The sequence below is a fragment of the Rhamphochromis longiceps genome, linkage group LG16 (assembly GCF_057381845.1).
Source record: "Rhamphochromis longiceps isolate RC_006_pf linkage group LG16, R_longiceps_female_GT1.1, whole genome shotgun sequence".
Taxonomy (NCBI): Eukaryota; Metazoa; Chordata; class Actinopteri; order Cichliformes; family Cichlidae; genus Rhamphochromis; species Rhamphochromis longiceps.
This window is the reverse complement of record NC_140572.1, coordinates 2614703-2640701: the sequence shown is the minus strand read 5'-3', so window position 1 is coordinate 2640701 and position 25999 is coordinate 2614703. Positions and strand designations below refer to the sequence as shown.

General features: G+C 45.6%; 1 protein-coding gene across 1 annotated transcript in view; it reads right to left on the bottom strand.

Moving 5' to 3' along the window:
- Nucleotides 1-25999, bottom strand: part of fer1l6 (fer-1 like family member 6) — a 76007-nt gene that overhangs the window by 6992 nt on the left and 43016 nt on the right. The window contains exons 17-34 of the mRNA XM_085383780.1: nt 22722-22824; nt 22264-22383; nt 21836-21988; nt 21566-21737; nt 18115-18239; nt 17059-17193; nt 16802-16951; nt 16618-16725; nt 16450-16512; nt 16226-16324; nt 8739-8964; nt 8037-8185; nt 7825-7947; nt 7683-7725; nt 1439-1483; nt 848-939; nt 581-709; nt 348-488 (exon numbers count right to left, since the gene is read on the bottom strand). Of these exons, the coding sequence (XP_085239906.1) occupies nt 348-488; nt 581-709; nt 848-939; nt 1439-1483; nt 7683-7725; nt 7825-7947; nt 8037-8185; nt 8739-8964; nt 16226-16324; nt 16450-16512; nt 16618-16725; nt 16802-16951; nt 17059-17193; nt 18115-18239; nt 21566-21737; nt 21836-21988; nt 22264-22383; nt 22722-22824 (2176 nt within the window). The remainder of the gene's footprint in view (nt 1-347; nt 489-580; nt 710-847; nt 940-1438; nt 1484-7682; nt 7726-7824; nt 7948-8036; nt 8186-8738; nt 8965-16225; nt 16325-16449; nt 16513-16617; nt 16726-16801; nt 16952-17058; nt 17194-18114; nt 18240-21565; nt 21738-21835; nt 21989-22263; nt 22384-22721; nt 22825-25999) is intronic.

Here is a 25999-nt window from a genome sequence, read left to right as displayed (position 1 = left end):
TATTTCTAAGTAACTTGACCAATACTAATAATAATTTGCTTGTCATTATGTTTTTTCTTGCATGCGACTTTTGACATAGTTAAGTCTGCAGAAGCACTTTGAGAGCGAAGGCAGACGTGTAACTACACATCCAGGAAGTGCTTTCAATCAGGTCCACACAGGAAGGAGCTAGACCAGTTTAAACCTCTAACGTTGGTGTTAGGCGATGTACTAACTGCTGTATCACGTCAGCCTCACTAAACGCTGCTCTTTTTGTTTCTCAGTACAATGGAAAACTATTCTACAACTTTCAAGTAAAACATTCCAAAGAGAACTCAGCAGAAAATTCCCATGTGAGCAGGACTCACACAGACAATGTAAACCCGTATGAGAACTTGGACTGAGCTGTTGGGAGGGATTCCTCTGTTGACTTTAAAGCTCCCAGCGTCTATTGCTTCATGCCAGTCCTCCTCCTCCTCCTCAGCGAGCTTATAGAGGCAGAATCGACCCTAAGAGACAGCATGAAGATTTATGTGTAGATATGCTAGTTGTTGAGCAGTACCAAAGTAGTACCCGCAAAGAACATTACTTAGTATCTCACCTTAAATTTTCCAACAAACCTCTCCTCATTTGATCCCTCTTCCTCACTGGCTTTCCCTCGGAACAACTCGTATGTTTTCACCCAGTCATCAAAGGACCCAAACTCTGACTCCAACTCCTTGTTGTACAGCTGCAGAGCCAAGATCAGACTCACTCAAGCTTTTCTTTCTAGCATATGGTACCCCTTTTATTCTTTGGTTGGACAGTAAAAGCATAACAGGGCCCAGTAAACCTGTACAAGAATTGTATCATCTCTGAAAAAAATTACCTTGAGTGTAGCTAATTTGGTATGAGGGCTGATGCTCGTTCCCTTTACTTTCTGTTGCCTCTTCTTCTTATCTCCATCGGACTGGCTGCTGACTGATGAAATAGACAAGGGTTATTTTCAAATGTGAAAACTAAAGGCCCAAACACAGCAGAAATCATATTGAAAATGTGACTACAGTATTTAACAGCAGGTAACAAAGTGAGCCACCGAGCTTAGTTAAGAAGTGCCATGCCCTGAGCTCAGAACTGTCCTATTCACCAGAAGCAACAGTTCAAAAGTTGTCTGTTATTTAACGACATTTGCAGTCATTCTCTTGCAGGGTTTTTCAGAAGAACTTGTCAAATCTTTCAAATGCTGCCATCTTAAATATCCAGTCATACCAATCAGATCATGCAGTGAGAGGACCACATCCAGTAACATCATAAACTAGCCAAAACACAGCTGCTAAAACCTGTCTGCAGGATCGTAGCACCAAAACCAGACAGTTCCCAGAACCTCAACTCCCAGAAAGTAAAAATGACCCTCAATGACACGGCGTTGTATCTTTTTTCAAATCTTTTTGTCTCTTTTTTTGCAGATCTTAATCCTTACCCAAAGATTCTATTCCATCGCTGAGCAAGCTGTGGTACAACAAAGCTGCAATGCACAACAGTGTGTGTGGGTCAGTGGGGAGAAAAGGGGTGATTATTTCTAAAACCAGTGCGTACCAATTGATATTTCCCAATTTCATGATATTTAGGTTATCGCAGAAAACAATACTTTGACACCAAGTCTTTGACACATTATCATTTATTTGTCTCTTTTTATGTTATTATAAAGTATCACAAAGCGATCCCGGTCTCATGGCTTAAGCTGGAATGTGAACAGTTCTCAGCTGCTGGGAGAATTTAGCTAATGCTGATACAAAGATAAGCTTCTGCCCCTGAAGCACAGGCAGTTTATGGGGCCAACCGTGTTACACTTTTGGAGCCAGAGTCTGTCCACTAGTGACTTGAGGTGGAGTTGCTGTGTTGAACTCCCACCCAGCGGACGTAACTGCAAACACAACCCCTGCCCCTGCCTGGCTGCTCCAGTTTTAATGATTTCTGCTATTGGTTTTATCGCAACTATTTTTAAAAAGGCACACAGCTTAAAATCAGTCAAAATCAGTGTCAGCAGCTTAGCTGCAGTTCACACGTTTCATTGTTTTTAATATTTTGTTTCACTTCAGCTCTTAGTATGGTATAACTTCGTTCTCTTCATGATGGCTGGCTCACGGACCAACAACATTAGGAACAAGAGCGGCCCACAGACCGACTGTAGCACATACTGCTTCAAGATGGTAGTGGACACCGAGTTGGGAAGAAAGAGGAGAAAAGAAACCTGTCAGATCACCATCCAGTTTGTCAACAATACAGGGGTGAAGATTTGGAAGTGTTAGGAATCCTGACTTTGGTCTTTGGAAGATCTTACCATGGCAGATAAACAAGCCAGAGAAGCTCTGTGGTCTCAGATGCAGGAAGCAACAAAGATGAAGACGAAGGTGCACTTTTGCATTATACATGGTTCATTAACAGTCAACAGATCTCAGTGATTCTATGAGTTTAATTTGTTTAACCTCAAATTAAAAAAATAAAAATAAATTCAGGACATTAAAAAAACTACTATTTAATGCCCTAAATGAAAGTATAGAAAACATTAATTTGATGTCAACCATGAAACAAGGTATCATGACTCTGTTACCTAAACCTGGTAAAGACAAGAGCCTAACCCTCCTCTCTGAGGTTGATTTGAGAAGATGTAAGTTATTACTGGGAGATATCATGTCAAAATGCTCTCTAACTGCTCTCTAACTGCTGAGCGTTTGGTCTTGGCATGATGGAGGCACAGATGGTGGAGCAGGTGCAGGGAGCTGGAGAAACTGCTGGACTAGGCATCACGTCGAACAGAAGTGTTGGCAAACCTCACGTGGTCTGGTTCCTCGCCTGCACAGCTGCTGGGTTTTTTCCCCTCTCCTGTCCGGAAATGTGTCAGAATTGTTGTCTGAAGGTCAAAAAATGCCCAACAGATTTACTTTCCCAAGTGGACCATTTGCTATAATGGTCTACTTGTAAAATGGCGCCGGTGAGGTCGGCTGCCGTGCTGGATGCTCTGCCCTAACTTCTCCACTTTTTGCAGTTTTTCGTCACTTTTTGCTATATCTGCGATAATCTTGCATGGGCATCATGCAAAACACACAAATCCGCTACAGTAGAGACATTCTGGTTTCTATTGGTCTGCAATACGTGAACATTTCACCATGTTTAACTCCGGACCCAAACTGGCCAAAGGAGATCCTGAGAGAGAACAAAGGACGCGGCCCTAAGCGACGGCCTCGAGGTAAAAGAGCCGGCATCAGGAACAGGCTACGGGCTCGCGCACACCGCGCACCCATGCCCAGTATCCTGCTAGCCAATGTTCAATCCATCGACAACAAGCTTGATGACCTCAAAGCCAGAATCAAGTTCCTGTCATGTATCGCTGTGTGGCAGGCAGGAGGAGGACCCAAAATGCAAAACTCACAGACACGGGGATGAACTCAAAAATTACAGCTTTAATGCTGGAGAGGCAGAACGTAGGAAATACGAAACTAAACTGGGAAAACTAAATACAAAGCTCGCCAAGAAACACAGGGAGGAACACACACAACATGAGGGAGAACGTGACTCCGAACAGAGGGAGACGCAGACAGAAATACACAGAGGGTTAACGAGGAAAGTGGGAACACACGGGGAACACAGCTGACACAGATAACCATAACGAGACAGGGCGGGGTGAACATAACACTGACGGGAGACAGGCAGAGTCAAACAGGAAGTACAGAGGTTCAAACAGGAGGAGAGAGAGCACGGGGAAAAACACAGACATAACGGGCTGAGGAAGACATGGAATAAAACACGAGGGCTCACAGTTACACAGGGGCACACAGGAGGTAACCAAATAAGGAACATCTTAACAGAAGAACCTAGGAACCAAGGCATGACTAGGGGATGAAATACAAAACATACAAAAACCGAGAATACCGGGCCCACATGGCCCGGGTCCATGACAGTTCCAGAGAGACATTCGGGACTGCAACCTCCTCTGCTTCACTGAGACTTGGCTGAACCCAGCGATACCAGACCACGCCGTGCAGCCGACGGGGTTCTTTTCGGTTTACCGCATGGACAGGACAATGGAGTAGGGGAAGAAAAGAGGTGGTGGAGTGTGTTTGATGGTGAACAACAGATGGTGCGACAGCACAAACATCTCCCCACTCACACGCTCTTGCTCGCCCAATCTGGAGCTTTTGATCGTTAAGTGTCGCCCTTTCTATCTCCCTCGGGAATTCACTGCGGTCATTGCCTGCACTGTTTACATTCCGCCTCACGCGGACTCGGACACTGCCTTATGTGAGCTACATGAGGCTCTCACACATCAACAAACACTTCACCAAGATGCCGCACTCATTGTTATGGGAGATTTTAACAGAGTGAATCTCAAACGGACATTTCACAACCTTCACCAGCACATCAACTGCCCCACCCGGGGCATGAGGACATTAGACCACTGCTACACCCCGTTCAAGAACTGTTACAAGGCTCAGCCCCTGCCGGCATTTGGAAATAGGACCATTCTGCCATCTTCCTCATACCTGCTTACAAACAAAGGCTAAAGCAGCAACCACCAATCAGGAGGGAGGTCGCTCGCTGGACGGACCAATCGGTGGCCACGCTGCAGGACGCACTGGATGACGCAGACTGGGACATGTTTCGGCGCAGCTCTGATGACATCAACATGTTTACGGAAGCGGTTGTGGGATTTATCGGGAAACTAGCGGACGACACAGCAGAAAGAACTATCATCCGAACGTTTCCCAACCAGAAGCCGTGGGTGGATAAAAACATCCGCGACGCTCTGAGATCACGCACCGCTGCCTACAATGAAGGGCTTGTCTCCGGTAATATGGACCTATACAAGGCTGCGTCCTACAACGTGCGCAGCGCGGTCCGAAAGGCAAAGCGGAACTACGGGGAAAAATTAGAGTCACAGCTACGACAGTGCGACTCTAGGAGCCTGTGGAAAGGACTGCGGACTATAACGGACTATAAACGACCAGCTTCTTCAATGATGAATGCCGATGCTTCACTGGCTGATGAGCTGAACACGTTTTATGCTCGCTTCGACGCCGCAGCAATTAAAACAACAAACGGCTGCGCGCGCTCGGAGTGCACCAGTGAAGAAAATGCATTCGTCATCACAGAGCATGCCGTGAGGAACACCTTCAGGAGGGTGAACACCAGGAAGGCAGCAGGACCAGATGCAATCCCTGGCCGGGTCCTTAGAGCCTGCGCTGATCAACTAGCACCGGTGTTCACGGAGATCTTCAACCTCTCCCTGGCCCAAGCTGTGGTTCCCGCGTGCTTCAAACGGTCCATTATTGTCCCTGTTCCAAAGAAACAACAGCCCGCTTGCCACAATGACTACCGTCCAGTAGCACTGACTTCAATTGTGATGAAGTGTTTTGAAAGACTGATGAGAGATCACATCACTTCTTCACTTCCTCCCACCATCGACTCACTTCAGTTTGCTTACCGGACTAATCGTTCCACAGACGATGCCATAGCTCACCTGCTCCACACATCCCTGAGTCACCTGGACACTGGCAGAGGGAATTATGTTAGGATGCTGTTCGTGGACTACAGTTCAACATTCAACACAATAATTCCCTCTAAGCTTTTCACCAAGTTGACGGATCTAGGACTCAGCTCATCACTGTGTCAGTGGATCCTCAACTTCCTCACAGACAGACCCCAATCAGTGAGGGTGGGAAAACAAGTCTCCCCCTCCATCTCACTCAGCACTGGAGTGCCTCAGGGCTGTGTTTTAAGCCCCCTGCTGTACTCACTGTACACTTATGACTGTGTAGCCACATCCGACACCACCTCCATTGTCAAGTTTGCTGACGACACTGCTGTTGTGGGCCTGATCTCCGACAACATCGAGACGGCCTACCTGGAGGACATTAGGAACCTGGAGACCTGGTGCCAGGAGAATAACCTCCTCCTAAACATCAGCAAGACTAAGGAGCTGATCGTGGACTTCACTACAAAGCAGGCGAGGAATTACAAACCCCTCATCATCAGTGGCACGCCAGTGGAGAGAGTGGACAGTTTCCGATACCTGGGTGTCCACATCACTCAGGACCTGTCATGGTCCTGTCACATCAACACCCTGGTTAAGAAAGCCCGTCAGCGTCTCTTCTTCCTCAGAAGACTTAGAGACTTCCATCTGCCACTGAAGGTGCTCAAGAACTTCTACTCCTGCACCATCGAGAGCATCCTGACGGCAAACATCTGCACCTGGTTTGGGAACAGCACCAAGCAGGACAGACGAGATCTGCAAAGGGTGGTGCGCTCGGCAGAACGCATCATTCAATCAGAGCTCCCTGACCTGCTGTCCATCTACACCAAGCGGTGCAAGTCCAAAGCTAGGAAGATTATGATGGACCTCTCCCATCCCAACAATGGACTCTTCTCACTGTTGAGGTCTGGGAAGCGCTTCCGCTCCCTTAAGGCCAAAACAGAGAGAATGAGGAGGAGCTTCTTCCCCCAGGCTATTCGGGGCCTGAACCAGGTGTAGGACTGGACTCTCACACACATCACCACACGCACCACCACACATTTCCTATAATCCTATAATTCCTATAATTTATAATCCTTATCTTTATAATCTCTTCTGCTATTTGCACATTTTTTACTGTAAATTCCTAAGTTAATTTGTAAATTTTTGTAGTAAACTGTAAATTGTAAATATTGTAAAACTTTTCTTCTGTCATTTAATGGTCGGGCATTGTACAGCTACAAGCATTTCACCCCCATGTCATACTGTGTATGGTTGTGTGTGTGTGACAAATAAAATTTGAATTTGAATTTGAATTTGATAGTCATATTTTGTTAGAACTTTTAGGATTTTTGAGGCATTACAAATTTAAATTGAGATTAAACTGGAAACGGAGTAACCAGGCTACATAAAGAGTTCCACGACTCCACCTCAAGTCCCCACTGTGCAGACTCCAAAAATGCAACATGGTAGCACCTAGAAACTGAAAATGTTGGCTTCAATTTTGTGTTCTCATTTTTTATATATGGTCCAGACACTTAAGATGGTGGGTCAAAAATACTTTTTCTCACAATCAAATCACAAGAAGAATGACTGAGAGTGGTTAGAGGCTATTTTCTGCACATTATTCAGTTCACACAAGGCACATTTCTGAAATTGTTCCTCGTCTATTGTAGGGTAAAGATCCTACAATACTCCAGGGAAAACCTGAACACTCAGACGATCAACTATGAGCAAGTACTTAGCAACGATGGAGAAACTCCTTTTCAACAGGAAGGAAGCACTGATAGAACTTTGGGAGGGGCAGCTCTGTTCTGCGACCGGTTGGGATGAGGGGAAAGAGAAGACAGCAGAGGGAGGCAGGACAAAAGGCACACTATGGGAGAGAGACAGTTTAATAATTACTAATATCGATGTAAACGTCCAGAAGTTGTCTGTAAACATGTGCAAAGTGAAAAGAGTGATCAGACCCCAACTATAAGCTTTTTATGCAAAATCTGGATACCATTATCCTGAATCCAAACTGGGAGAGAGGAGAGGTATCTTATAAGATTGAGTTTTTACCCAATTTGATAATTTCAGATTTTTCAATTTTCCCAAATTTTGTAAACTGTGTCACTCACACCTTGCAAAATAGGGAGCCGGTCCTCTAATACTGACCCTTGACCCTGAACAAAACACAAGCAGCTGCTCAAAAAGCACTGATCATATGTACCTTTGGAGACCTCAGAAAATGGAGAGTTGTCCCGTCGTTTGATCTGGAACATAATCAGGGAAGCATATGTTCACATCACATTTTAAAATTACTTAAATAATTGTTTGATCTTTTTAGACAACAGCCCAGCAATCTTAGATACCTCTCTCTCTACTGAGGCGTAGTATTTGGACCACCAGTCGATGACACTCTCAGCTGATTCATCTGCGATAGTCCGCTTCCTGCGTTTGGTGGAACGACTACGGGTGGACTTTGCCTTGCTCTCCTGGATTTAAAACATGTATACATATTTGAAAAATGTATAGAGAGCAGTTTATGTGACTGACAGAAACATTTTTTATTGTGTGAACTAACTATCATCTTCTTCTTCCTGGCTTCTTGCTTAGGAATGGGTGGAGCAGGTGGTGGAGCGGGTGGTAGGGGTTCATCCTCTACAGTGATCCGGAAATCTTGGTTAGCCACTGCTACAGCCGAACTAGTCTCTGGAGAATCCTGTGACCGTCCTGGTGGACAAGAGGCAGCTTTTAGGATGCTGTCATGTGAACCTACTATTGGAAATATCCTCAAAAGAAAATCTTTGTGGAAGGAGGGAATCGGACAAACGGCACATGGACACATCAGGTAATTCAGTCTGTCTAGGTTGACCAAAAAGGGTATTTCTATTACGTGAACCACAGTCTAATTGTCCTTTAATTAAATATGAATTAAGTAATTATTCATTAAGCAAGTTGTTAATCTAGCACAATGCGTGCTTTGTACAAGAATGGTCAGTTCTACAGGAAAATGTAGTGGCTGCTTTTGACCCTCTACAGCCATCAGTGGAAATAATTGCATTGTTGTTGTTGTTGTTTTTACCTCTTTATAGTCATTTTGTGGTTCATTTGTATTCTTTATGTACTTTTGTGTCAGGTGATCTTTTCCAAAGTCTCAGCAAAATACCATCCTCTGCAAGACTGCCACTGTTCTCCATAATGCATATGGATCATAACTAGTTGAATTAATATGCATGTCATAACCAATAATTATGTAATGAACAAATACACACACTAGCATTACCCTCAGCACTGTGTGGCTCTACTGTCATGGCAGGTCCAGGGGTGCTGATGTCTTTGGGTGGTTTGTGTGTCTGTATGGGTGCAGGAAGGGCTGGAAGTGGAATCGGTTTGAAAGCTTTGAGGTTGTTGATGATGTGGTTCCCAACAAGCGTACTGCGACCAAAAGCACGCCAGTCAACAACCGTGATACTGAGCGGAGGATGGAGATGTTCATTTTCTGGTAACTCCTACAGAACAGTAACAGAGTGCAGGTTTTTAAGTTGTACACAGTTACACGGTTGTGTTTTTCACAAATTCAGTCGATGCAGAAATAGGTCAGTATTTCCTCATCATAGCTGATTCAATTTACAGACCACCAAGTCACACCACATGTCACCTCAAGACACTTTATATTGGTAAATACCCTTCAACAATAGAGAGAAAACCCAACAGTCCTGTCGTGCTCTCTGGCTCCAGGTTTTGAGATTTGAGGTTTCTTCTGTATTTTAGACCATTGTGGTTCTTTACTATGTGCTGTTGAAATTTAACCTTGTGTTTATGTGCTTGCTCATAGGGAGTCATTTGTTGGGGTTTTCACTCTATTGTGTAGTTTCTTTCCTTACAATAAAAGTGCCTTGATGGGATTATTGTTATATACATAACATAAATAAAACTGAATTGAATTCCTTGTATTTGTGCCTTTAACTTTAATTTGCTGACGTCGACTGAGAAAATTGTCAGGCGGTGGAAGGAATACTTCGAGGACCTCCTTAATCCCACTGACACGTCTTCCGAGGAGGAAGCAGAGTCTGGGGATGAGGGGAATGACCCGCCAATTTCCGGGGGTGAGGTCACTGAGCCAGTTAAACAACTCCTTGGTGGCAGAGCCCCTGGTGTTGATGAGGTCCGCCCCGAGTTCCTGAAGGCTCTGGATGTTGTAGGGCTGTCCTGGTTGACACGCCTCTGCAATGTTGCGTGGAGATCAGGGGCAGTACCTGTGGACTGGCAGACCGGGGTGGTGGTCCCCATCTTTAAGAAGGGGGACCAGAGGGTGTGTTCCAACTACAGGGGGATCACACTCCTCAGCCTCCCTGGGAAAGTCTATGCCAGGGTGCTGGAAAGGAGAGTTCGTCCGTTAGTCGAACCTCGGATACAGGGGGAACAATGCGGTTTTCGTCCTGGTCGTGGAACACTGGACCAGCTCTTTATCCTCTCGAGGATACTTGAGGGTGCATGGGAGTTTGCCCAGCCAGTCTACATGTGTTTTGTGGACTTGGAGAAGGCATTCGACTGTGTCCCTCGGGGTGTCCTGTGGGAGGTGTTGTGGGAGTATGGGGTATCTGGCCCATTGCTACGGGCCATTCGATCCCTATACAACTGTTGCAAGAGCTTGGTTCGCATTGCCGGCAATAAGTCGGACTCGTTCCCGGTGGGTGATGGGCTCCGCCAGGGCTGCCCTTTGTCTCCGGTTCTGTTCATAATTTTTATGGACAGGATTTATAGGCGCAGCCAAGTGGCGGAGGGCTTTCGCTTTGGTGGCCTCAGAATCTCATCTCTGATTTTTGCAGATGATGTGGTTCTGTTGGCTTCATCGGGTGAGGGCCTCCAGCTCGCACTGGAATGGTTCACAGCCGAGTGTGAAGCAGCGGGAATGAGGATCAGCACCTCCAAATCTGAGGCCATGGTTCTCAGCCGGAAAAGGGTGGAGTGCCCACTCCAGGTCAGGGATGAGTTCCTGCCCCAAGTGGAGGAGTTCAAGTATCTCGGGGTCTTGTTCGCGAGTGATGGGAGAAGGGAGATCGACAGACGGATTGGGGCTGCAGCTGCAGTAATGCAGACGCTGCACCGGTCCGTCGTGGTGAAGAGGGAGCTGAGTGTAAAAGCGAAGCTCTCAATTTACCGGGCCCCCTTTCCCTGGCGGGTCGCGGAGTATGGGGGTGCCTACTGGGGTCAGCGGGGGAGCTGGCCCCAGGGAGGGGTCACCTGCCCCTCCCTTCCTTCCCTCCCCATCTCCAGCTGCCTCCCTCCTCCCGCTCCACCACAACCACCCACACATGCAGGACCTTGGAGTAGGGGTATGTCACCAGGGTGCAGAGGAGGCTACCCCCCCCCCTCTGTCCCCTTCTGGCTGCCTCTGCCTCAATTTTATCCCACAACTTAGACATTCACATTACTCACACTCTCATTACACATACATATAGGATCTTGGGGGTGGGCACGATGCACGGAATCCAAATTACCATCAGGGTGTACACCTCACCCCTGGCGTCGTTGCCCACCTCTCAATTTTGAATACACGTAGACATTGAGGGCTAGCAGGAGGGACTATGCGCTCACCTGCTGCTCTCTGGCAGGTAGCTCCATGCCCTCCTGGGTTTTAAATGCACCTTAGAACACACATGCATCAACACTACAATGAGCGGGTGGAGGGAGGTTTGGAGTCTTCTCTCACCCCCGTTCTCTGCGGCCTGCTGGAGCGGGGGGGCTAGGAGGAGGAGTTGGCCGTCCGACTGCGGTCTGGAGTGTGGGGCCTCCCTGCTGCTGCGGAGTCGGGGCGGTCTGCCTCTCCCCACCGCAGGGAAAAGGGTAACACCACCTGGGTCTGGGTGCAGTTCCCCCCTCCAGGGGCAAGGGTACCTAGACCCGGTTTGTAGAGTACGCTTGGGGAGTGTGATCGTGTGTACAGCGTCTCTTTATGTCTGTCTCCACGTTGGTTGAGTGTGGAGTAAGTGCATATGAGAGCATGAGGGTGGGAATGGATGTTTGTGTCTGTGTGTGCCTGTATGTCTGTGTCTATATGTCAGGTTGGGTGTCAGGCGCCACCTCTCTGGGGACATCTCAGGCCCTCCAAGGTTTGGAGGCCTATCTCCACCCACCACCACTTCCCCTGCCAGTGGCGGACTCCCTCAGGTGTCGGTGCGTTGGTGGTTCTTTGTGTCTGGGGGTGGGCGTCCGGGTACACACCGGCTCACTCCTTGGCGGCCGCTTATCGGGGCCTGGAGCCTGGGGCTCGCTCGGGCCACTTCGGAGGTGGGGTGCCCCCGGCCTCTCGGCCTGGGGCTCAGTCACTCAGGCACGGCTGGCTGCCGGCGGAGCTCACGGGCGCGTCACTGCAACTCCCCCTGCCTTCTGCTCCGCGGCTGCTGAGTGAGCCCTCATCTGGGACTCTCCTCAGCTCTTTCTGGGACAGTGGTGCGGCTGCCCCTCTGTTGGTCTTCCTTGGTCTCTTGTGTTCTGGGGGCCTCTGGATGTCTGGAGTTTTGATCTCCTCCATACCTGCTTCATGCCCTGGAGGACGGGGCTGTGGCCCCCCCACACTCCCTAGCAGATCATTACATGGAGAAACCTGTGGAATGCAAGCATGCTGATCCACACAGGTGTACACACGGGTCTTCACAGACGCGGACTACAGCTTTCTTGGCTGCTGCCTCAAAGCACATTGTACGCTGTCTATCTTGCGTGCTGCACAATATCGTTTATTACTTAGCATCTACTGATATCTACTGCTAGCTAGTCTATTGTGATGGTGCCGTGTTTTTTATTATGTTGCTCTTTGTTGTTTGCTTTCTCTTCTGTTTTTTTTCTCCATACAGGTGACCCAGGTGTTTGTTTTTTTGTTGTTGTTTGTTTGTTTTTTTTCTTTCTTCCCCCCCTTCTCACCGTCTCTTCTCCCCTTTGGTTTTCTTTCTCTCCCTCTCTTTCTTTCATTCTTTCTCCCTGTCCTATCCCCCAGTCATGTCTGTCCCGTTTGTAGCAACTGAAAATAAAATAAATTCATAATTATAATAAAGGTCAATCAAATGGACCAATATGGCAAGGCCATGATGATCCACTTGGTAAAATAAATCCGCTTGGCATCTTTCTTGGCCTTAAGACAACAATTCTGATGGCTAAAGATCCAAACGGGACACAAAAAATAAAAAAAAAATAAAAATTTTACCGGTCGATCTACGTCTCTACCCTCACCTATGGCCACGAGCTGTGGGTAGTGACCGAAAGAACGAGATCGCGGATACAAGCGGCAGAAATGAGCTTCCTCTGAAGGGTGGCTGGCCTCTCCCTTAGAGATAGGGTGAGAAGTTCGGCCATCCGGGAGGGGCTCAGAGTAGAGCAGCTGCTGCTCCACATCGAAAGGAGCCAGCTGAGGTGGTTCGGACATCTGACAAGGATGCCTCCTGGGCGCCTCCTGGGTGAGGTGTTCCAGGCATGTCCCACCGGGAGGAGGCCCCGGGGCAGACCCAGGACACGCTGGAGAGATTATATCTCTCGGCTGGCCTGGGAACGCCTTGGTATTCCCCCGGATAAGCTGGAGGAGGTGGCTGGGGAGGAGGAGTCCTGGGCTTCTCTGCTTAGGCTGCTGCCCCCGCGACCCGGCCTCGGATAAAGCGGATGAAGATGGATGGATGGATGGATGTGCCTTTAACTCCTTGCTTAGTTGACAACAGGTTTGTTCAGCCTCTTTTGGATTCTGCTCCTCCAACGTCATCTCGTATCTTCTCTTTCTGAGCTACTTCAGCGTTAACCCTGAGTTTTCTGTACGAAAGGTTTCTAATAGTGTCTACTGTCTTTGTTTCCCTAATGAGCATCAGTAATAAATAAATAATATAGATTTTTAGACCCATCTTTATTGTGTCTGTGGTGTTCGTGGTCAGAGTTACATTACATAAAGCAGGGGTGGGCAACTCCAGGCCTCGAGTGCCGGTGTCCTGCAGGATTTAGACATTACCCTGGGTCAACACACCTGAATCAAATGATTAGTTATTTAAGAAACACAAGTATTTGTACTTCTTCTTAAGTACACTATGGCTTTAATTTTGCCCCCTCTGTTAATCAGTGAAGCCATGAGACATGAGCCTGAGACATGTCTTAGGTTTTAGAGATCTTAAACATTAGATTTTAGTTTTGGGAGGATGAGACATTTTTAGTGTAGTAAGCAGACTGTGTCTGGAAAAATGAAGCGATTATGAACAGATCCAGACAGCATGAGCTGGGAAATAAACTCTGGGCCTGATCCTATCTGAATCTGTCTAATTTGTTTTTTCTAAAAACACAACAATAAAAAGAAAACTCTTTAGAATAGAGGCTCCAAATTTAATCCTATTACTAAAAAATCTTATAATAATATTATTTTTAGTATTATTGTTATTATTAGCTATGTATGTGGCTACATTAAGGGCTACATATACAGCAGGGCATATTAGTCATACAGCCACATCATGTGGAAATAATCACAGATACCTGAGAACGTACGGTTACTCTGTAACCTTGGTTCACTGAGTAACAGAGGCTTCACTCCTACATATTCCATGTGTATGGGATAAGTGCAGATCAAATGATCACCGGTTTCAGGTCGCACAGCTGTTTTATAGGTAAGCTGTGGGCGTGGCCAGGCCAGCCAGAGTGTCTTAAAGAAGTATCCACATGCCAGGACCCAGGGGGGGTCCTACCCCATACATACGGAATATGTAACAGGGTGGAGGGATCTCGATATAACAGAGAATATGTTTAACCCTCTCAGGCTCAAATTAAACTTTTTGTTGCTAATACACAACCAAGTCCTGAAGTGGTACTTCTGAGTAAAAAAACACTCATACATTATGTATGTGGGGTAATCAGGTTGTTAGTTTTTAACTACTGCTTCGAGAGGGTTAATAAGAACATGTGGGTGTCTGCGGAAAACAAGTTGATTTCCATTTTGTATGAAATCTTGAATTTGTCCTGATGCAGTGAATGTGGAAAGTCTTGTGATTTCTAGGATGTTAGAATTTCAAAAAGCTGCAGCTATAAAACTTGAAAATGATCATGGATTCACTTGAAGACAGCTTGAACATGAATATATGACGGTTGATAACGGCTTGGTTGTTATGTTCTTAGATATGGGTAAATGTTCCTATGTATCAGTGTATATTGTCAGGCAGGCAGGATTGGACCTAAACGCTGAACTCGTAAACGGAAAACAAAACTTTATTAACAGAGAGGCAAAGGGCAATACGAAACTATACTGGGACAAACTAAAACTAACTCACAAGGAGGCACGGGTAAACCACGGGGAAATGCACACAACACCGAGGGACGACGCGACTCAGAACAGAGGGAGATTCTGACATAAATACACAGAAGGTAATGAGGGATGTGGGAACACACGGCGAGCACAGCTGAGGACAATTACGCACAACGAGACAGGAAGGACACGGAACTGAAAATACTGACCCAGTACGTGGACCTTAAACGTAGCACAGGAAGAACACAGAGATGCAGAGAGAGAGGGCACAGAGATAACGGCTGGGGAAACATGGAATAAAACACGAGGGGAAACAAGGCGCAGGAACTCAGAGCTATATGAACACAGATACACAGAGGAAGATACAGGAGCAAAGACACAGGGAGATCTAACAACCAAAAGCTAAACATATCCACCGAGGGACAAGGACTGTAAACTGACAAGGTGGACTCAATACAAAATGATAAAACACAAGAAAAACCGCTGGGTCATAAGACCCAGGATCGTGCCATATGTGTCGCATTTCCCTTTTAGTTTTTGCAAGACTTTAAAGACTTCAAAGGGTCATGTGCTAAATAAAGAAATGTTGTGGAATTCTGTGATAGAAATTAAAAGTAGCCGTGAGATCGAGTAGAACTAAGACTGAAAGTCTCAATGACTGCATGACAGGTCCTGAGATGGTTACGTATCACAAGTACAGTCAGTTGATTATTAAGTATTAATTCAGTTATATATTTTGTCCAAATATTTTGGAAAAAAAAGTTTATAACTACGACTACATTATTTGTTCTTGAGTAGTCGAGTGATTTTAGTACATTTCAGAGAAAAATGCCAGTCTCTAAAGAGCTGTTGATGGTTACTAAATGAAATAACTTTTTTACCAAATTGTGTTCTGATTTTAGAAAAAATGTTACAGAAAAAGTGTTTGCATGGTACAGGTGTGCACTCGAGACTTGGCTCCAAAACTTGGACCATGTGTCCTCTTTGTGAACGGAAATAACACGACTTGCTTCGAAATGAAGAATGAATCTGTCAGAAGTTAATTCTCCAGGATTCGGTAGAGGTCACAAACTTGACCTTCCAGCTGAACTACTTTCTGACTGTGGCATTGGTAGCAGCACTTGGGTCTCACCTGTGTTTACTGTGAAGGTAGTAATGCACGTTAAGTAATTACAGAGTTATTTAAAAAAATAAAGTAAGCAGTGAGTAAAACAATATGATATTAAATGGACAGCAGTCAACCAGATCATGTTGTGTAGTAATGACGTCAAACAGTTTTGTATCTTGTGCTATATTTGCTGATATAAACTGAGATACTATAACCCACACTACACTGTACTGTTTAAAATGGATCGAATTCCTAATTAGTTTACTGAATAATACTGAAAGTCTGAACTTCAATCACATCTTGATTATTTGAAAATCATTGATGCAAAATGAAAATCAGTAGCAGCCCTGGGTAATGGCTGGGCTCCAGTTTTAAAATGTTAGAGATCTGTTTGTCTTACCAGCTCGATGGCATCAACGAGTGTGGTGAAGTTTGGGTTGGACTTGTACTTCTGAATAACAGAAGAGCGTAACGTCTTACCAGCACACTCTATAATGACCTAGAGAAAGGCAGATATTAAGTATTAATATCTGGCAGATATTAATTAAGCATATTGTGATCCTGGACACCAGCATATCAGGTCCTAGAGAGAACACAGGTACATTGTAAAGATTGTGTTTGTACCTGTGGCCTATCCACAGACAGAAGTTGGACTTTCTTCAGTTCCCTCAGACCCCAGAATAATACCTATTGAAAAAATACAGTTTTTATATATTTATTTGGGGGGGTGAGAAAAAAGATAGGGTTACTAGTCTCAAATCCAGACACGTGCACACATTCATGTACTCAAACCTCTAGTCTGTAGGTGCTGAGGACAGGCCTGATATATGCAGGAACTGTGTAGATGCCTCCATCTTGTTCCTCTAAGTCTGGCAGACTCTGCTGTTCAGAGTGTGAGATCTACACAATCATAATAAGTCAGGAGTCACTCATGCAATATTATGATGGAGCATGTATGGTTATTTAAAAGACTGACCTGCAGCAATTCAAATGCAGCCAGCAATTCTCCCCCTGGCTGGCTGCCACAGTGCAGAGCGTTGTACTGGAGAGTTGGAGGTGTGTAGGGAGCAGAGGACAGACAGACCTCGGGCACTGCCACTGTGGCACCCAGATACTCAGCCTTTCCCTGCACACACCAGAGTGAGCTCAGAGAGGGGAGAGTCAGGCAGGAACATAGCTAAAAATAATAGTTCAAATAACTTGATTGAGTCTTTTATTTGAATTAGGGATTACCAATGCGTCGTCATCATACACCTCTATGAGGATATGTGGTGGCTCTCGCTGGATATACTGCAAATCTCCACTCAGCAGCAGATGGCTCATTGGCAAACACTGATTCCATGTAGGACTGAGAGTCTGACTGATAATCTGACAACACAGTATCACCAAGCAAATCAGACTTGGACACGACCAGCTTGAAAGCAAACAAAAGCAGCAAATTCTGGAAGTCCAGGAAGGTCCAAGTTGGACCTTCATGGAACAGAACTGCTTTTCCAGCATATCCTCAAATGTTGAGTCAGACTGGGGTACTTGAATTTGACATTTACAATTTGGCAGGGCACATTAACCTACCGAACGAAGCCAACCAGGACATATTGCTGCCATGAAGGAGTATCTATGGCTACATAGTCCCATACACATCTGTAAAGCACTGTGTGTCCATTTTAAACTTTTAACCGTCTGACCACCATTTGGACATATTATAATGAACCATGTTATCATCTATTACCTAATTATCATCTTTCCACAAATGGAAACACATGTTATAAACAGACAAAATATACTGCTCAAAAATATTAAAGGAATACTTTTTAATCAGTCTCTAGATGCAAACAGCAAATGCCTCTGGGGCTTCATGGTGCCAAATCTGGGATGCTCTACCAATTGCTCTTAGAACTGAAGAAGCTTCTCGGATGACAGGTGAACATCTTCAAGAAACTTAAAGAAGTCTGGTCGCTTTTCTTTCCAAGCTCTTTAGATCGCCACGACCTGCATGATTGAGAACCTTTACAGAACTGTTGCATCGTTTTGATTTCCTTTTATTACTTTGGTGTTTGGGGTCTTTGAAATCAGCCCTCTGTAGGTCGTGGCATCTTGCTGTTACTAACACATTACTCAGTGCATATTAGTGTAGATACCACATTATTTTTCCCTGCGGAGATCTTTTTTCTAAGTGTTCCTTTAATTTTTTTTCCACACACACACACACACACACACACACACACACACACACACACACACACACACACACACACACACACACACACACACACACACACACACACTTACATTGGTGGTTTGACTGTGTGACAGAAAGGTGACTCGAGCAAAGGGATCTGACAAGCCAGTGTTGTCAGCAGCGATCAGGCCACGAGCCTGATACATGTGGCACCTCAACTGGAACTGATGCTGCTCTGCAGACACACAGACACAGCTGGAAATGTAAAACCTTAAGGATGAACTGCCTGGTCCAGAACAAAACTGAAAGTTTGTTAAAAAGTTATTGTTAGGGTTTACTACAGGTGCAATGTCAACGTTGTCTCTAAATGGTGGGTACACATAAATTGCTGTAGTTGAATTATTTCCATGTGTATTACAAGAGTTTTGCTTTCAGAAGGAAACATTTAATTCAATGCAGTTGAGTTGTCATGATCATGCATTCCTCCTGGTACTCCTGCCATCTCTCCCACTGTAACAAAAAATAATTTCCCCCAGGGATCAATAAAGTATTCTGATTCTGATTCTGATTCTCCCTCGGCTCTCTCTTTTCTCTCTGTGTATGTGCGTGTATGCGATAACCACACCACATCTTCCAGGGGCACGATCCCCCTGGGTCTCCTCCCTCTGACCAGTGACACACCTGCAGTAATCAACTCACCTGTTCCTCATCTGACGTTCCTTTAAATACAGAGGACGTTCTTTCAGCCATCGCTTGAGCGTTAAACCAACTGCAGTAGATACTCACCTCCAATCTGTAAGTCTGTTTACCTATTTCCATGTTCCCTTTTCCTCATCCATCCTTTCTTCTGTCCAGGAGACTGATATGTTTGTCTCGTGGACGGTTCTGTTCAGAGGAGAGGATCCCGTTTCACGGTCCTGTTTGAAGACGGAGGATAAATCTACCGGACTATTGTAAATAGAGACTGTGGATTTTTCCCCTTTTGATAGACACTGTAAATAGTACCTGCACTTCACTGTAAATAAATTCGCTGAACTGGCATCCTGGGTCTCGCTTTTGAGTCCGTCTGCTCAAAGGTTATGACAGAGTGCTTGGACTCCGTTCAGCACTCTCTTGTCCAACAGTAAGCTCAGCTGGTGAGTGTTTTCCAAGCCCTGCTCAACGACGTGCTAAGACACTACCTCAATAGGTTTGTTTTCATTTATTTAGATGACATTCTGATTTTTCCCAAATCTCTTTCTTTACACGAGTCACATATCCGTTTGGTGCTGCAGCATCTCCTAGATAACCTATCTGTGGAGGGAGAGAAAGTTTCACGTTGACTCCGTCTCCTTTTTAAGCTACATTGTTGAGAAAGGACAAATTAGGGCTGACCCAGCAAAGATCCAGACGATAAATGATTGTCTCACACCAACAACCATCGATATCGTGTCGGATTGTGGTCCCCAGTTCACCTCCAGTATATGGAAAGAGTTTTGCACTGTCCCGGGACCCCTGGCTAGTCTTTCCTCTGGTTTTCCCTGCAGACCAGCAGCGAGCTGGTGTGTGGTGTCCTCCAATCCTTCCCAGCTAGCTGCAGGGCTCTCATCGTTCAAGGCTTCCCTGGGGTATCAGCCGCCTTTGTTTTCAACTGTTGAAGGTGAGTTCTTTGTACCTTCTGTTGAACACCATCTCTGCAGGTGTCAATGACTTTGGAGGGCAACACAGGCTGCTCTGCATCAGACCAAAGAACTGAATAAACGATGTGTCGTCACAGGACTACTTACCGGGTCAAAAAGCATGGCGTGGTGGGTTGGTGCAGCCGACTCAGGGGGCAGTGAGCCCACTTGACTCGTTATACCGTTAGCTTCTAGGGTTAGCTTCTCTGCCATATTTCATCCCAAATTTACTTTAAATCTTTCCAGTTTAGTTAGAGTGCTAACCAGTATCGAGTGGTAGACTAGTAGGAGTTGTTTCAAAACCTCACCATGTGACTCACCATGACTCCCCTAAATGGCCTCCTACTACCAGGCAGTACACTTAGCCTTCATTCCTAGGTGTAAGGTATGTGAAGACCTTTGCTCAACTTCCTGCCTACAACCACATTAGCTCCGGCTGACTCTTTAATCAAGCCAATGATGAAAGTCAATGCTTGGGCTACGCAGTGATTGTCCCAATGATACCTTGGGTTATAACCATTGCCCAGTCTTCTACACCATGCCAGTGTGGCCACACTAGCTGGGATGAACCTCTCACAGTACCCTTCTTGCCACTTGAACAGAGTAGAAGAAGGAGCCGACAGGACCTACCTTACCAAGGTGAAATATGCCACGAGTTACAGAGTCACCAACTCTCACTTTTGAGGTGCATGTGTTCTGTGACACAGAAAAAACTAATGAATCTGTAACTTATCTGAGGATCACATGTTTCCATGGAAATATTCACACTTCACCCGTGATGGCCAGATCCCGTGTCTCCGTCATCTCAAACGAAGTTGTCTTCTCGGGCTCGGTGCTGCTCTGACTGGAATACAGGTGGCTAAGACTCTCAAAAGTGAGCTCATGGTACCACTGCAGACCGATTATACTGTTGTGCTGGTTTGGTCTGAGTCCTGCTGTTAAAAAGTCTTTGTTGAAACTTGAATTACTGAAATTCATGGTAAATGGTAAATGGCCTGTGTTTGTATAGCGCTTTACTAGTCCCTAAGGACCCCAAAGCGCTTTACACAACCAGTCATCCACCCATTCACACACACATTCACACACTGGTGATGGCAGCTACGTTGTAGCCACAGCCACCCTGGGGCGCACTGACAGAGGCGAGGCTGCCGGACACTGGCGCCACCGGGCCCTCTGACCACCACCAGTAGGCAACGGGTGAAGTGTTGCCTACTGGACAAAACAGCTCTGGTCTTCGTGCTGATTGCTTCAGTCCCTTCACCATCAACATAGGCGCAAGAAGAAGTACCTAACCACCAGCTGTGTAGACCTGGACTTACTGCTGAGTCTTGACTCAGACTCTGTGTCGACTAATCTCCTGTCAGGGAACTGAAATATAGTCATATCATAGTACCAGTTTCTTAGGTGTGACCAAGTTGTCATCATTATGGCCATGGTCTCTTAGCTGCCAAGCTTATTCCTCTGCTTCATATGCAAGATGAGATGTCCTTGTCCTAGTACAACAGAAAGTTTTGGGGTATGATGTGTATTTGCTGTTCAAGGGCCCAGTAGCCCTTGGTGAGTCATGGGGCTGCCCTGAGCTGACTGGTGTGACTTATCAGTGTGTTTGTTTCTACACCTAAGCACTTTTATTTAAGTTGAGTTGAGTCCGTGACAATTATAGGGTTGTGTTTTTAATGAATTCTATGAGCCATTTGAAACACTGGTTTCACGTTTTAGACCTGGAAACTATGTACATATTTTCCATGTCTCTACATATCATAACGCAGGAAACTGTCTTGTCAGTATGGACTGATTTCTGGTTCTAGGTAGTGATCAAAAGAAATGGAAAGCCTATACACTGCAAAAGCACAATAGATAAAACAAGGTAAATAGACACTGCAAAAGTTAGCTTCAGTCTCACCTTCGCAGTGCAAGTGTGTGGGAGGGCTGTTGGCATCAGCGCCCCCTGTAGCTGGAGTGAATCCTGCAGGCAGGTTATCCAGCATGTGGCTAGAGTCCCTGCAAGCTCCAAACCACAGATACACATCCAGTTTCGCTTGGACTGATAAGCCTGCAACACGCTTACCTGGAGGCTGCGTGCACACAGACACACACACATCCACACACAGAGATTATTTTTCATCTGGAAGCCTTCCTATGGATAAGACATGTTCTGCGTATGTGAGTTTACCTTGAGAAACAGGGTTATGACCTTGCCACAGTTAATTCCTCGGGCCTCCTGCCTGCTGGAGTACAGCAGGTCTCTGGTTCGAACCCGGGCGTATGCAACACGCTTGTTGTTGCTCAGCAGCCACACAAACATGTCTGGAACTGTGTGCTGGGGCTAGAGATTGTGAGGATGTACATGTGTGAATGAGAAAAGTTGTCATATATAAGGCAAATTTAAAAAAAATGACATTTCAAAATTCACACTTTTTCCTGTGCCTGCATCCCAATTTTGACTTCGATTTTTCCATTTATTTTACTTATATACAGTAATACAACTTCACAGCATCAGTCATCTGAAGTTTCCTTATATCACAAGACAAACACTCTGCAATGTCAGTGAGAGAACCAGAACCATCAGACGAATCCCTGTGACAACTAACAGATACAAACCTCCTCCACAAGAAAGCGGAGTTTATGTGTGAGTTTTGCTGCGTCCTGTAGCATTTCTTTCACACCACCAGCATTTTTCTTCCTCCCTACCAGGGACTGTGCCTCCCCTATCATACTTTCCTGCAATACACATACATCCATTATTGTATGCGGTGTTGTATAAATGCTGTGTATGCTGTTGTTAAGATTGTGTAATGCACATTATGCATATGGAATACTAAACTGCAAATCTGGTCGCACCTGCCCAGGAGTTGTAAATAAATATCTTACATACTGGACATTTTTGCCAACAAACATCAATATCCAAAACAGTTTAAGTCTGCAATGTGATTGAAATGTATTATAATTGGTGGTCTGTGAGGCTTGTTGTTCATTTTGCATAGGTACTGAGGTAAAAGCAGACAAAAGTTAATTGAGATGTAAAGGAATGTGATAAGAATTGTACTTAGTTTTCCTACCAGCTCCTGTTTACACATGGTCAGGCGTTTCTTGTCCAGCTGTGTTAGATAAGTCGACTTCAGCTCAGCCTTCAACTTAGCCTCCGCTGCTTCAATGAAACTCCTGACAAACAGCCAAAAACATATTTAGCACAAACAGAATAAAATTCTTTTTCCAAATTTTTTCCAGCCCTCTCTAGTTTGCAGTGTTGACTAAGACTGCTGCAAAATGTTAACAATTACTGAGCTTTCAAAACTAAAGTAAAATAAAGAAAAGAACATTTGTGCTGACAGGAAGAGAAAAGTCTGTAATGAAGATCTCAAGTTTCTCAAAGAGACCGTAGTTCAAAAAGCTCAGGATCGTATCGTTTGCATTTTGTTTAATAAGGTGGTAAACTTGGAAAACCTGCCTGAAACATTGCTGTTATTTCCCCAGTCAAAAAACTGGTCAAGGTAGGACAACAAAAACAGAACCATAGGGTGAATGGTAAATGGACTGGTTCTTATTTAGCATTTATCTGCTCTATGCAAGTAGTTCCTGTCTAACATTCACACACATTCATACTCAGATCCACTGGCGAGAAACCTGGGGTTAGTATGTTGCCCAAGGACATTTGCCATACAGACTGAAGCAGTCAAGGATCAAACCACCAACCTTCTGATAAGCAGATGACCTGCTCTACCTCCCGAGTCACAGTAAAAATAGATGCCACCTACATGTGACCAGTATGGCTGGGGTGCTGGATGTGAATCAATTTTAGAATAACGCTGTAATGTGACAAAATGTGAAATAAGTGAAGCACTGTGAATAGTTTCTGGATGTGCTAGTGACTTTAACCTCTATTGTACATCCACTTTAGATTCAACTGCTGTACTTGGTAGCCTGAATTAATAAAGACATCAGAAGCAGCGGATTAAAGGTGCTGGCGCAGATGATGGTGGAGCTGCCTGCCATGTATCAGGAGTAGGTGGAGGAGCACCAGCAGCAGCTGGACCAGGCCAAATGCCAGACAGAAATTCTGGAAAATTTAATTGTTCATGCTGGGATCATTAACACCGCCCAAAGATCACTGGCTGCCCTCTCCCCACACTGGAAGTTCTACACAACGCCCACTGTTTTAAAAAGGCCCAAAACATCATAAAAGACACCTCACATCCTGGCCACTCCCTGTTCGAACTGTTGCCCTCAGGCAGACGGTACAGGGCAATCAGAGCAAGGACTAATAGACTCAAACACAGCTGTTATCCAACTGCAATAACACATCTGAATACTACAAAAAAATGTCCATCACGCCACTCTTGTGTTAATCTATGCACGGTCTGAAGCATGTGTGTGGGAATGTATGTGAATGTTTTACTGTTATATCTTATTAGTATTTTAAGTATTCTATCTATTTTATTTATTGAATTTTATTGTTTTATTTATATTTTGATATTGCTAGGGATGATGCAATGATCGGGGACCATTCTTAATTTCGTTGTTCTCATGACAATGACAATAAAGTTTCTGATTCTGATTCTGATGATTCTGGGTCTCTAGCAGTGCCACCACTTCACCCAGGCTCTGCAGTGAGGCTCCACAAGATGGGGGAAGGAGATAACACCTGCCCCAGTCATTCCAAGAATGGTTTCGGTCACGGCACAGGAAAGCCGGTGTCCTGTGGGGGAATGGTCGCTGTGGCAGCTGTCAGGGGAGACCCAGGTGTCAGCACTCAGCAAGCCTGACAGCAAGGAAGTGATTCCCGGATGTCTGTTGGGCAGCCCTGGACCAGCTGTGCCTCACCTGAAGACCACTGCCATCAGTTCTGGAAATGGGACCGAGGGATCAGACCTTTGTGTTGCTCTCACCGGTGATGTGAGCTTGTCCGACACAGACCTTGTGGAGGATGAAAAGCGATGATTCGCTCCAGAAAAGATTTCCCACTAGAACGGTCTTGTGACGACACTCTAAGCTCAGCCTTCGATCAAGCGATGAAAATTGATGGTCAAATGATGTGCACTGACATAACCCTGACATTTTCACATTTTGTGTTTATTAGGGACAGACTGTATTGAGACACCACTACACAGAAAGAGCACACCCAGTTATGTCAAAAGTCTGCTGGGAAACTTTTTTCCAGTTGGCTCATTATAACCTGATGTCTGGTCACATGGGATATGACGAAACTCCGGATCCAGTCCTGGCCCGATTGTCTTAGCCAGGCATCCACAGGGAGGTGGTGGATATCCTATCTGGAATGTCAGCTGGTGAACCAGTCAACCATTCTGAGAGCGTGTTTGTGCCCATTACCAGTAACGGAGGTTACCAGGATGATTGAGCATGTATCAAGACACTGAACTGAGGTCTGTTAGCTGTCCCCCCACAATCCACTGGGCATTTTGACCAGGCCAAGTCTTTTTTGTCCTGGGCTGTGCGGCTGCCGTACCCCACAGTCGTGCCGTGGCAGAGTATGCTCTTGATCACAGCTCTGTAAAAGTACTTGTGCAAGTGAGGTCCTATTCAGGACCAGGGTGGATGATGTTCTGTTCTACTCTCACCACCTGAGGCTGGTTGGTGAGAAAGTCCCTGATCCATGGTATCCAGGTAATCAAACAGAGAGCAGCTCTCAAGCTCCACCACAGTGTCGGGGATGTTGTTATCTCGGTGACAATCACAACACAACTGTTCAGCTGGATCTGGTCTGGCTTGTTAGCGCGGGTCCTGGTATTGGCGACAAAAAGGATGGGGAGAGATGGTCTGTATGGGTTAGCTTGTTAGCTAGCACGTAAGGCGCTCCGCTTGCCTCACTTCTCACTGCGGTGTCTCCTCCGTCTCTGGAGCCACAGAGGGGAAATGGTGAAAATCTCTTCCATCTGTTGTAGCTCCAGTGGATAAAAATCCTGCTTCAAATGTACGAATTGGATATTCTGTTCGTTAATTTCTAGTAATTCCTCCCATACTGTCTAAGTGTCCAGCCCACAGTTGTCCAGCCTAGAAGTAATAAATGCAATTTATATAGGCAGGAATGCTTCGAGGAACTCCTTAATCCTTTCTGTAGAGGAAGCAGAACTTGGAGATGAGTGGAGTGGGCTGATTCGTCTATCACTGCCCATCACTGGGGATGAGGTCACTGAGTTAGTTAAACAACTCCTTGGTGGCCAGGCCCCTGGGGTGTATGACGTTCCCCCTGTGTGTTTCAGGAATTTGGGGTTATGGGCCATTTAGTCCCCGTACAAGCGTTGCAGGAGTTTGGTCTCCAGCATGGAAGGATGGTGTCATTATGAAGACATTCTAAGCTTCAATTCCATGGACAAAGTTA